The 12,270-nt window shown below is 46.9% G+C and overlaps 1 protein-coding gene across 1 annotated transcript; it reads left to right on the top strand.

Annotated features, from left to right (window-relative positions):
- Positions 1–289: 289 nt before the first annotated feature.
- Positions 290–6,336, top strand: B3galt5 (Beta-1,3-galactosyltransferase 5). The gene is given in 2 exon segments (NM_001105887.3): positions 290–471; positions 1,575–6,336. A coding segment is annotated over 1 exon segment (927 nt). The 5' UTR covers positions 290–471; the 3' UTR covers positions 2,502–6,336.
- The last annotated feature ends 5,934 nt before the right edge of the window (positions 6,337–12,270 follow it).

A 12,270-nucleotide genomic window follows, 5' to 3' on the forward strand; every position in this document is an offset into this window, starting at 1 on the left:
CGACAAAATATTCAGAAATATAGGCTGATGGAAGCCATTCTCATTCAAACTGACACAGGTCCTGTCTTCACCTGTGAGGCTCAAGGGGAGATTCTCAGATATTCATTGTTGCAGGCAGGTTACTCACATAGTTGACTTTATGTTGTCTTGGTTGTACCCATTTTAGAAGAGACGAAACGGAGGCTAGGATTGCAGCTCAAACACTTGCTCAAGGTCACACCCAGAGGGGGAAGTGTCAAATTCTCTAGTAAAGAGTGAACAACTTGAACTCTTTTTTTTTTTCTTTAAGTTATTCCCAAGAGACACAACCATCATTTTTGGTAGACAAACTGAGTCCAAAAGGTTGTCTGAGAGGGTAGGGTGGAACCTCGCTCACCCTCCCCGGCTGCTCTTCAAAAGGAATTCATTTCCTCTTGGCTTCTACCCTGTGGCTTAGCCCTCTGGACAGACCTGAGCTCTTACCTGGCAAAGGTAAGTGCCTTTCTTTCTCAGTATTACTGCACTAACATAGCTGTTCCCAAACCTACTGAGAAAGGAGTGGGCAGATGATGAAAGAAAACCGGGTTGGAGGGTTTAAAGAGTAACCTTAAAACCTTCACAGGTTTCTAGAGTGTCAAGGCAATTATGCAAATCATAAACTTGGACGTGGCTCTGTGCTCACGACTTTTCTCATCGCCGTGATTGAGCACCAGATGAGAATCTGCGACAGAGGAAGGACTTATTTTGGATCGTGATTTGGAGTTATTCTCCATTGCGATAGGAAGACATACACATCATTGGGAGTAGCTTGTAGTTATGGAAGCAGGAGTGTGGGGTTGCTAGCTCACATCTTGTGGTCCAGAGGCAGAGAGAGGACACATAGTGGACGGTGCCATAAACGGAACGCCCATCCCCACAAACTCATTTCTTGTAGCTGGGCCCCCTCGTAAAGGGCTCTGCTCTCTTCTATAACTACACAGTCAGCTGTAGGAGCTCAAGCCCCTGAGCCTGGCGGGAAACCCAAATTCTTAAGATTTGCTTTTTGAGCACAGAGAAGTCTGTGTTAGTCCTGTGCTTACACCCAGAATGCACGGCCTCTAGACTGGTGGGCTGTCTAGCTACTTTGTGTCATTTTTTGTCATGGAGTCTGAATGTCCATCACTGAGGGACTGGCTGTCCCCAGAACTGGCCCGGTGTCTAGAATCCTGCATGTGGTGCTGTGAGCCAATGTATTAGGCGGACCTTTGTGTCTCACTATTGAGGCATGGCCTCCATTTCTGTTCTGAAAGATTCTGGAGTTTACTAAATTGTGCATCTCTTCCTGTATCTCAACTACCTGGCACATCAGCTCGGTATTTTTTTTTTAAATAGTTCATTTTTTAAATTGTGTATGTATAAGGTTTGATATAATTCTGCACCCATATATAACGTGTGATGTTTGCACCGACTCACAATTCTATTTCCTTAAACATTTATTTTTCCTTATTATTGGGAACTTTCTTGGTAAACTTTAAAATTTTTAGTCTACGTGTTCCAGTTCGTATTAGTCTACTCCGACACTCCTCAGGCCTGGCTGTTTGTCTTGGTTCTTTCAGATGGCCCACATGAAGACGAGGCTCCTTTATGCTTCCGTTCTCACGATGGGTGCGCTCTGCTTGTACTTCAGCATGGAGTCTTTCCAAGAACTCCCCTTTGTCTTCAAGAAAAGTCACGGGAAGTTCCTTCAGCTTCCGGAGATAGACTGCAAGCAGAAGCCGCCTTTCCTGGTGCTGCTGGTGACGTCATCCCACAAGCAGCTGGCGGCTCGCATGGCCATCCGCAAGACGTGGGGTAGAGAGACATCGGTGCAGGGCCAACCCGTGAGGACCTTCTTCCTTCTGGGGTCCTCAGACAGCACGGAGGACATGGACGCTACAGCCCTGGAGAGCGAGCAGCACCGTGACATCATCCAGAAGGATTTCAAGGACGCCTATTTCAACTTGACCCTGAAGACCATGATGGGTATGGAATGGGTCTACCACTTTTGCCCTCAGACCGCTTATGTGATGAAAACGGACTCAGACATGTTTGTGAATGTTGGCTATCTGACCGAACTGCTGCTAAAGAAAAACAAAACAACCAGGTTCTTCACAGGCTACATAAAGCCCCACGACTTTCCCATCAGGCAGAAGTTCAACAAGTGGTTTGTCAGTAAGTTCGAGTACCCCTGGGACAGGTACCCACCATTTTGCTCTGGTACTGGTTATGTCTTTTCCAGCGACGTGGCGATCCAAGTATACAATGTCTCAGAGAGCGTTCCATTCATCAAGCTGGAGGATGTGTTTGTTGGGCTCTGCCTGGCCAAGCTGAAGATCCGACCTGAGGAGCTCCACACCAAGCAGACCTTCTTCCCCGGTGGTTTACGCTTCTCTGTGTGCCGCTTTCAGAAAATTGTGGCGTGCCATTTTATGAAGCCCCAGGACCTGCTCACTTACTGGCAGGCACTGGAGACCTCGAAAGACGAGGACTGTCCTGCGGTCTGAGGGGAGCCTGGTGGCACCTAGGACAAACTTCTGATAACCTTTGGTGATGGTTTTGGGAAGACCTGGGATACTGGGTCTTGCTGGGAACTGTCTCGGGTAGAGAGAGGATGAGGAGTCCTCAGTGCCACAGGAGAAAGGATAAACACAAAAGCTGAGGAACGTCGTGGCACCCAGAGCAATAACAGATCTTGTTTTGTTCAGGCCTTTGCAGTATGCCCTCGATGCTTGAGACATGCCCTTAATCCACCCGTATCAGGGCTCGGCATACACAGGAAGAAGCCCTGGATATGATCATCCCCATTTTGTAGTTTAAAAACCAGCAGCCAGAGTCACTTACTCGTTCAAAACTCACAGCCTGCAGACAGAGCAGGAATGAGAATCAAGTGGTATCGGGATTCAGTTGGTGGTCGGTCCTCAACTGTGTGTCCCATGCCTTGGGAGAAGGTGGTGGTGGGGGGAGCTAAGTAGCATCCTTCAGTCTCCTGCCCCTCGCTTCCCAATCCCTTCTACTTTTTGAATGTTAAGACTGGGATGAACCAGCTTTCTCAGGCCTTGCCCGTCGCTCGAATGATGTAGCTGGGTTCTGAGTTAACACAGATTAACCACTTGGTACCCAAAGTGTCCTCAGTAGGATTTTAGGAGACACACATGCCTGCAGCCTCTGTGGCTCACATCCATGTTAGAAGGAAACTGGTTCATACGACCATAAAAGTCAGGCTGAGAAGCCACTGCTGAGTCTTGCTATAGAGACTGACCACACTGCTGACATCCCACGATGTCTCCACTGAGCCGACTCTGCTATGCATGTACTATAAGTGACCATTTGTAGCCCTGGGGTACTTCAGACCTCTAAGTTCAAACTCAAGGGCAGCCAGGTATAGGGATAGTCTGAATGAGTATCTGGGAGCTTTCCTGGGCTCTGGGCTGTGTCTAAGCTCCAGAGATACAGAGCATGGGAGTAGCCCCAGTCTAGGGTCTTTCCTAACTTTGGCTCTTTGCCCTGAATTTATCATGTAGTTAGTCATAGACATACTGAGTGTTGCCATTTGGAATTTATTCCTGTTTGGTGTCCCGACCCCTGAAGGTTTTCAGAGCTGGGTAAAAACAGGGCTTTTGACCATTCAGCCACAGTCACCAGACATGTAATCTTGCTCTGTATTGCAGGAATTATTGCTTTCCCACAGCTTTTTACTTTTCTAGATTTTACTATGAGCTTGGAGCAAAGGCTTCATGTGGCTATGTTGTTGTCAATGTTGGAATATGCTCTCACCTGAACTCAGGAAAACTTGACAGTTGCAGCAAACACTGTTAGGGTGGAGGAAGCTGGAAGCTGCCTAGAGGGCCTCATTTCCATACTTGTTCCTGTCTCTCCTACGAATCTCTTCCACAACTTCTAGAGGAAATTCTTCTGTCTGTGGCATTCTTCAAAATCATGCAGCATCATGTTCTGGACCCTTATTGAGAATATATGAAATTCTGAACCATGTAAAGAGAAAGGGTATTTGCTCCTGGGTGTGTACTGTGGATTACATACACCGTCAAAACCAAACCCAGCCACATCTTCTTTGACAGAGGGGGAAGCCAAAGTTTGTAATGTGGTGGTGTTGCTGTCTAAAGGGTGGGAGAGCTGGCACCAGCCTCCATGCACCGTCCTTTTACTCATTCATTAGCCATATTTCTCTTTGTACCCACACATCATGAACGAGGTTAAGGCTGGGTCTCCAGACAACAGACCCGAGTGAGCGGGAGTTCGAGCATCCAGTGCTGAGAAGATGGTTGGGTATAGGTTTTTTTAGTATATGCACAGCGCCCTGGAGCCTAAGCAGGTGTGGTCACCTGTGTCCGCACTTGCTGTTTCGTTGAAGACAACAGCATCCTTCACAAGTGGCCATTCTTCATTCTTACAACCAGATTGGTTTTCAGCAGAGGCAGCTGAGGTGACCTCATGACTCACCCAGTGGCTGAGACATGGCCCAGACACAGTACTTGGCCTTCCCCCTTGGTGCACCATCAACATCCTTTCCCATGTGCTTGCTTCTCTCAGAAGCTTGGGGCTGGTGCTACCCCAGGAGTTACCAGTATCTTACTTTGCCTGCATGCTGCCACCTCTGTCCTGGGTGTTGTCTTCAGTGTTGGTCTACATGGTTTCCTGTGACTTGGCCTTGGGGGGTATCCGTGCAGTTCTCACAACCCCCCCCCCATTTAGATTAGCCTTATCACGAGGTCATGCGCGGCTAAGTCTGGTATATTGAGTTCAGTCCTTGAGGTTTATATGGTAGAGGAGAGAATTGATCTTTACAAGCCCACGGTGGCACATATATGCCTGCACACGCGCATGCAAAAACATAATAAGTAAAATGTAAACAAAAATATTTGCCAAGGCTCCTTCAGACACTGACCTCTGAGGCTCTTTGCTTATTTTTATTTCTGCATTGCTTTCCATGATGCAAATCCTTGTGAGGGAACACTGGCACAGGTGTGTGAACACTAGGGCAGGTGTGTGAACACTAGGACAGGTGTGTGAACACTAGGACAGGTGTGTGAACACTAGGACAGGTGTGTGAACACTAGGACAGGTGTGTGAACACTGGCACAGGTATAGTAGGAAAAAAAACCTCTCAGGATTATTTGCAAAATGCTTTCATTTGGTTGGGAATTCAATAGAAATTTGTTGGGCTTGCCCCAGGTCTGTCTAGTTTCCCACCTGTTAACCTAACTCCCAGGATAACATCCTCAGAGATGGCCTTAGATTGTTCCTGGAGGTGAGGGGTGAAACCACCCAAGAAGGGCTGTGTGAGCCTGACACGAGCAAGTTACAGTGAAGCATATTAACACAAGGTTTTAAGTCCACTAAAAATAGTATTTTCTAATTACCAGGTGTAACACTTTTAAATAGAAATAGAAAATGGATTTTTGTGGCCAAATGTCATATACCTGCTTTTTCTGTGGTATTGTTTTGTGGTTTTTGGTGCTGGGGATGGAGCCCTAATGCTTATCAGGGCCCCCCCTACTGTGCTTCTCCAGCCCTGGTTGAGTTGTTTTGCATTTTACTACCTCCTGCAGGGGTCTAGGAGATCAGAGGCTGGTACATGCTGTTCAGATGCTATGCTATGGGTAGTTTTAACTGTTAACTCTGGAAGAGAATTTTAATGAGAAATTATTTCTTCATTATTAGTTGATGTAGGAAGACTCAGTCCACTGTGGGCGACACTATTCCCTAGGCAGGGTATACTAAATAGTATGAGAGGAGAAAGCCAGCCGAGGGCCAGCAAGGATCCGTGTTTACCTCTCTGTCTGTCAGGCCTGTGGTGTGCCCATCTACTTCATGTTCCTGCCTTGACCTCCCTGCAATAGCACACCACAACCTGGACTTGTGAGCCAAATAAACCCTCTCTCCCCCAAGTTGACTTTGTCATGGTAACAGAAATGAAGCTAAACCAGATGCTCAGGGTGATGCGCACACTGGATTGGACCCTTCTTACATTACCCTGCCCTGGATGTCATCCAGTACCACCCCTCTGTCCCACACAGAGGGGAGCCCAGAAGCTGCTTCAGGGAACTATCAGAGGAGGAGAGCTGATTCATTTCACATTAAAAAAAAATGCCTTCCATGACTGCAAACGACTCATCCGAAGCTGTTGGCACTGTGGTCAAATTTGATTTCCTAAAGGATAAAAAATTCAATGTCTATGTCACTGGAGTTTGGAATTGTCACTTGCCTGTATGTGGAGGAGGTTCTACAGGCGCTGATACTGTGTTTTGGGAGCAGGTGTACGCGTTTGTGATTTGTTAATGATATTTATCTTTAATAAAAATTAAGTTACAAGCAGCATAATGTATGTGGGCGGTCATGTATGGCCTAAGTTGTGCTATCTTTTCTTTTTTCCACTGATGTTTGTGTCTGGAAAAACAGAAAAACTTTTTTGTTTTTTGTTTTTTTTTTTTAATTTGGCTTTGATTTTTGTATGCCTAGAAAAGTATTGCTGAAGATCCTTATCTTTGAAAGATACGAGGACTTTTTGTTTCTATCATGGGGGAGGGTCAAAGCCATAAAACTACAGTTTGGAGGGCTTCGGAGCAGTCAGTGTCTGAGGAGTGGCGGTGGTGGGGTGCTATTGGTCATTATAAATCCAGACATTAGTAGTCAATTATCCTGTGGAATTTTTCTCTCTCTGGCATACTTTTCTTTTGTTTAAGCTTAAGAAATTAATACCGTGAATTGACTGTGTCTTTGAGGATTATTTGTTTCAGAGGCACAGTTTGGATCCTGGATCTCTGGTGTGTCTAAGGTGGATGAATCAGAAAGGTCTCCCTCTGGTGCTAGCATGACTCTCATGTCTCATGCTGCAGCTCTTGAATCTGCACCCGTGCTCCCTGCTGCCTCCCCCACCCCCCCAGTCTCAGAAACCAAACAAAAGTTGGAAGCAGCAGGGAGACCACAGGGCTGGGTATGGAAGTGCAGGATGCCTGGAGCCTGGCAGCTTCCAAAGGCTTTGCTCACCCCTCACCCTCCAGCTACACCTTGCCTCTCCAAGAAGGCTAGCCTGTCCTGCCTGTGTGCTTGTCTTGCTGCTTCTCCCACGAGGTTCCCACCGTTTCTTCTCATCTCCATCTGCAGCCCCTGTGCTCCCTCCCTCCCTTTTAGAATAGTCCCTCAGTACACAGAGTGCTCACTCTGTTTACACAGACACTTCTCCAGACCTCCTCCTCTCCAGTTCTGTCTCTCTTTTTCTCTTAGTGCAAAAACCATCCAAAGGACAGTCTTCCCTGTGCTATCTGTTCTCAGCTTGTTTCTCTCACCAGGTACATTCTGGTCCATCCTGGTGGAGGAACAGCACCCTCCCTGTGGTAACTACTTCCAGCCGTTGGGAGGGGCGGGCATCCAGCCTGCTTCTCCACCATCTCCCAAGGCATCTCATCCTGTCTGCCTCTGCTTCATGACAGACTCTGTGGTCTGCACTGGATTATTAAGAAGCCGGAAGGGGCTGGGGATTTAGCTCAGTGGTAGAGCGCTTACCTAGGAAGCGCAAGGCCCTGGGTTCGGTCCCCAGCTCCGAAAAAAAGAACCAAAAAAAAAAAAAAAAAAAAAAAAAGAACCAAAAAAAAGAAGCCGGAAGAGGTGCCAGGGTCATGGCTCAATTGATAAAGTGCTTGCCACACAAGCAAGAGGAATACCTGGTTTGGATCCCCAGAACCTAGTAAAGCTGGGTAGAGAAGTATGTGTCTGTTATCCTAGCCTCTCTACTGTGAGACAGGAGGTGGAGACTGCTGGGCAGGTGGCCTAGTAGACAAAATGGCAAATGCCTCAAACAAGGTAGAAGGCAGGGGTTGACCCTGGAGGTTGTCCTCTGAGCACCACACATCTACTGTGACACCTATGTGCCTCAGGTGAAAGCTAAGAACAGCAGACAGGAGGAGCCTTGGACAGGAGCAGCCTAGTTTCTTTTAATTCAGGTGGTGAAGTTGAGTTGCAGTGATCTGTCTGCCAGGCACAACACCAGAACCAAGCAGGACTTTGTACTCATTTCTTTCTGTCTCCAGGTTTCAAATGTTATATTAAACCATGGTGCCAGGGGTGAGCTGTTAACAGCTAATGCTTCTTTTGTGATTTGTTGATCCTAGAATGTGGAAGAGGAGACCCTGTACATGAGAAGCACCCGATTCAGAGTCTTGGAGAGCGGAAACAGTTTGTCAAGGGAATCACAAGTTCTCTCTGAGGTTCACCTCTAAGCCTTATGCCTGGAATTCAGATTAGGGTTGAAGGTGTGTGTCTTAAAAGAGGCCTGGCAGGGTTAGATCAAATCAACTCAGCAAACTTGCTTATCATTCATTTTATAGCCGCCTAGAGCTCCCTTCCTCTCTCCTCTACTTCCTCTATTCCTCCCTCCCTTCTTCCCTCTATCCCTCCTTCTCTCCCTCCCTCCCTCTCTCCCTTCCTCCTTCCTTCTTCCCCTCCCTCCTTCTTCCTTCCCTTCCTCTATTCCTCCTTCTCTCCCTCCCTCTCTCTCCTCTGTCCCTGGTGTTGGTGTTGGTGATGGGCCTAGAGGGGGCCAAGGCTGCATCTGATGCTGGCAGCTGAGTTTGGTTGTGTGTAAGAGTCTCCCACATGGAGCTGGCTTTAGCAGCATGAGACCTGCAGAATTGAGGGGATCATGGAAAGCAGCTGAGGCTTAGCACAGAAAGAGTCCAGGAGAGGTCGCTGATGAAGGAGCAGTCGCGGTAACAGTGAAAACCCCAGGACTGCAGGTGTCAAGGAGATCAGTTGAGGCTTGGGCTGTGTGGCAAATTGGGAGTCCCTGAAAAGAGCCCAGGAAGCCACTTATGAGAGTGCAGCCTGTGGAGACCCCACACTGGAGATGTCAGGACCATGGGATGCCCATCAAGAAGGTGTGGAGTGGAATTGGCCTGACCTTAGAAGGAAGCCAGCCCTATGTGCAGACGGCAGAGTTAGACAGAGAAGAACTCAGAAGATCATGAATGAGCCTCAAGTACCAGAAGACACTAAGGTATTTATGCTGCTCCGTTTGATTTTGCTGTGGTCCTTCCTTTTTGAAATAAGAAACATGTGACGTGTTTTGTGTGTGTGTGTATGTGTGTGTGTGTTTGTGTGTGTGTGTGTGTGTGTGTGTGTGTGTGTGTGTGTGCGCAGTTGCCCTCTGAGATCAGAAGACAATGCTAAGCTGGAATTATAGAAAGTGGCGAAGCTACCTGATATGGATGCTGGGAACTAAACTCAGGTCCTCTAGAAGAGTGGCAAGTCCTCTTAACTACTGAGACATTTCTCCGCCCACCCCTTTGAGATTTATTTTATTTTATGCTTGTCTACATACACATATGTGCACCATACATATACACTGTCTGCAGAGGCTAAGAGTCCCTGGATCTCCTAGAACTGGAGTTGCAGAGAATGTTTGAGAGCTGCCAAGTGCATGCTGGGACCCAAACCTGGCTCCTCTTGCAAGAGCAGTCAGTGCTCCTAATCAGTGAGCTATTTCTCTCTTTTCTCTAGCCCTGTTTAACTGATTTTTTATTTTACAGGAGCCTGTGATGAGGGACTTCAGACTTTTAAAAACCTTTTAAACAGAGAACTCGGATTTGAACAGTGTTGAAAGTTTAACCCCCGCGAGAGTTTTAAAGTCATACTATGTTTTTTATTGTGTTATTTACATAAGACCTTGGGGATAATTAAAAAAAGAAAGGTTATGAGTGATGCATTTGTGCCTTGATTTGGCAAGGGGTCAAATGTGTTGGGTTTGTTGTGTTTTTTTGTCGACTTGTCACATGTTAGGATCATCTAAGGAGAGAGAACTTCGACTGGGGAATTAACTCCATCAGATCGGCCTTTTCTTCATTAATGACTGATGTGCTCAGGTCCAGCTCACTATGGGCAGAGCAAACCCTGGGCTGGTGGTTGGATAAAAAAGCAAACTGAATGAGCCCGAAGAATGAGGGTAAGTCAGTGGGCAGCATCCCCCATGGCCGCTGCTTCAGACCCTTGTGCCCAGTTTCCTGTCCTGTCCCCCCTCGGGGATGGAGTATGGCCCGAGAGTTGTAAGCTGAAACAAACTTTCTCCTCTCCAAGTTGCTTCTGGTTGTGTTTATTGCAGCAATGAAAAGGATCTGAAGAATACAAGCAGAGGAAGTGTTTAAGAATGAGAATTAGGGCGGGCAGTGCGGTACAGTGGGGAAAGGTCTTGCCACCTAAGCCTGACATCTTGAGTGTGATTCTTGGGACCCATAAAATAGAAGGAGAGGTGAATAACAGAAGTCACCCTTTGAATTCCCAATGTGTGCTGAGGCATATACGTGTGTCTTCACACTCAAATTCTCTCTCCCTCTTCCTCTCCTGTCCTCCTTCCTCCTCTCCTTCTTCTTCTCCTTCCTCCTCTCCCTCCTTCTCTCCTCCTTCTCTCTCTCCCCCTCCCACTCTTTCTCTCTCTCACACACACTATACATATACATACATACATATATACATACATACACCTCACACCACACATACATACTACAAACACCATATACATACATACACACTCACACCACACCACACATACATCACACACACACTTATACCACACCACACATACATTACACACACACATACATACATTCACACACCACACCACACATACATACACACCACACACATACTACAAACACCATATACATACATATACACACCACACCACACACACTGCACACACACATACCATATACATACATACACATACTCACACCACACCACACATACATTACACACACACACATACATACACACATCACACCATACACACCGCACACACACATACCATATACATACATACACATACTCACACCACACCACACATCACACATACATTACACACACATACATTACACACACATACATACCACACACACACACACACACACACAGAATGTATGCTGTGGCACATACATGTGCCCCCACAGTCTCATACATTACATACACAATATTACTAAATAAAACAGCTAGAGAACATCGAAAGAACTTAGTAATCAAGAATATAACAGCAGAATTTTTTTTATGATCTATTCCAACAAGAAAGATAAATTGGTCAAGAGGATAGCCTGCTCCTCTCTCTAGGGACCAGACCGGTAAACTGAACACAATTCCTTTCCTCATTGGCCAGACCTTTGCCACATAGTTCATCTAGCCGCAAGCATTTCTGGGAGATGTGTCTAGTTCTCCTGCATTGCTGTAACAGAATACCTGAGGCCGAGACATTTATAAAGAAGAGACTGTATTCTCATAAATGCTGAGAAGCCCCAGGTCAGGGATCTGTCACCTCTCAGGCCTCCCTTACTTTGTTCTCTGAAGGCCTTGATTTGTTCCTGGTCAACCGGTGACCTTGAGCCCAAGATGATGGGCTCCACAGGGTAGCAGTTGGGTCTGGGGTTATCTCTGACTTCTGGAGCAGAAGCATCTTCTGGTGCTTTTTCTGGTATGTTCTGGAATGTTCCTTGCTCTCTGGATTCTACTGACTCTAGCCCACTTGCTGGACTTTTCATTGATTCCCTGTTTTACCTGGTACCACTCTGCCGCTGTGGTTCTGTTGTGAGTCTAGAGGGACTTGGTTTCTGATGACTTCAACTGTAAACCTTAATTAATGCATACAGAAAGCCTATAGCAAAAATCCAACTTCATGGCAAAAGGCCAGAATCCCATCTTTTCTTTAATTGGATATTTTCTTTATTTATATTTCAAACGTTATCCCCTTTCCTGGTTTCCTCTTCAGACCTCCCCCCCACCATCCCATCCCATTCCCCCACTCTCTGCCTCCATGAGGGTGCTTACCCACCCACTCACTCCTTCCTGACTCCCCGCCCTGGCATTCCCCTACACTGGGGCATCGAGCCTTCCCAGGACCAAGGGCCTCCCCTCCCATTGATGGCAGACAAGGCCATCCTCTGCTACATATGTATCTGGAGTCATGGATCCCTCCGTGTGTACTCTTTGGTTGGTGGTTTAGTCCCTGGGAGCTCTGGGGCGTCTGGTTGGTTGATATTGTTCTTCCTATGGGGTTGCAAACCTCCTCACAGAATCCCATCTTTAAAAGGGCCTTATTTTGGGATTCTGTTCAGCAGGGAACCACTAGATAAATTCCTCACTAAAGCGAGTGGTTCAAGAGCCAGGAGTAGACGACTCACCTGCCCGTAGAGAGAGTAGCTGAGATCTCTGATATAACCATAGGAACCAGGATGTATGTGTTAGCCAGAACTACAGGAAGCAGTGGTTGCCAGAGCTTCC

This window comes from Rattus norvegicus, chromosome 11 (genome assembly GCF_021556685.1).
Source record: "Rattus norvegicus strain SHRSP/BbbUtx chromosome 11, alternate assembly SHRSP_T2T, whole genome shotgun sequence".
Classification (NCBI taxonomy): Eukaryota; Metazoa; Chordata; class Mammalia; order Rodentia; family Muridae; genus Rattus; species Rattus norvegicus.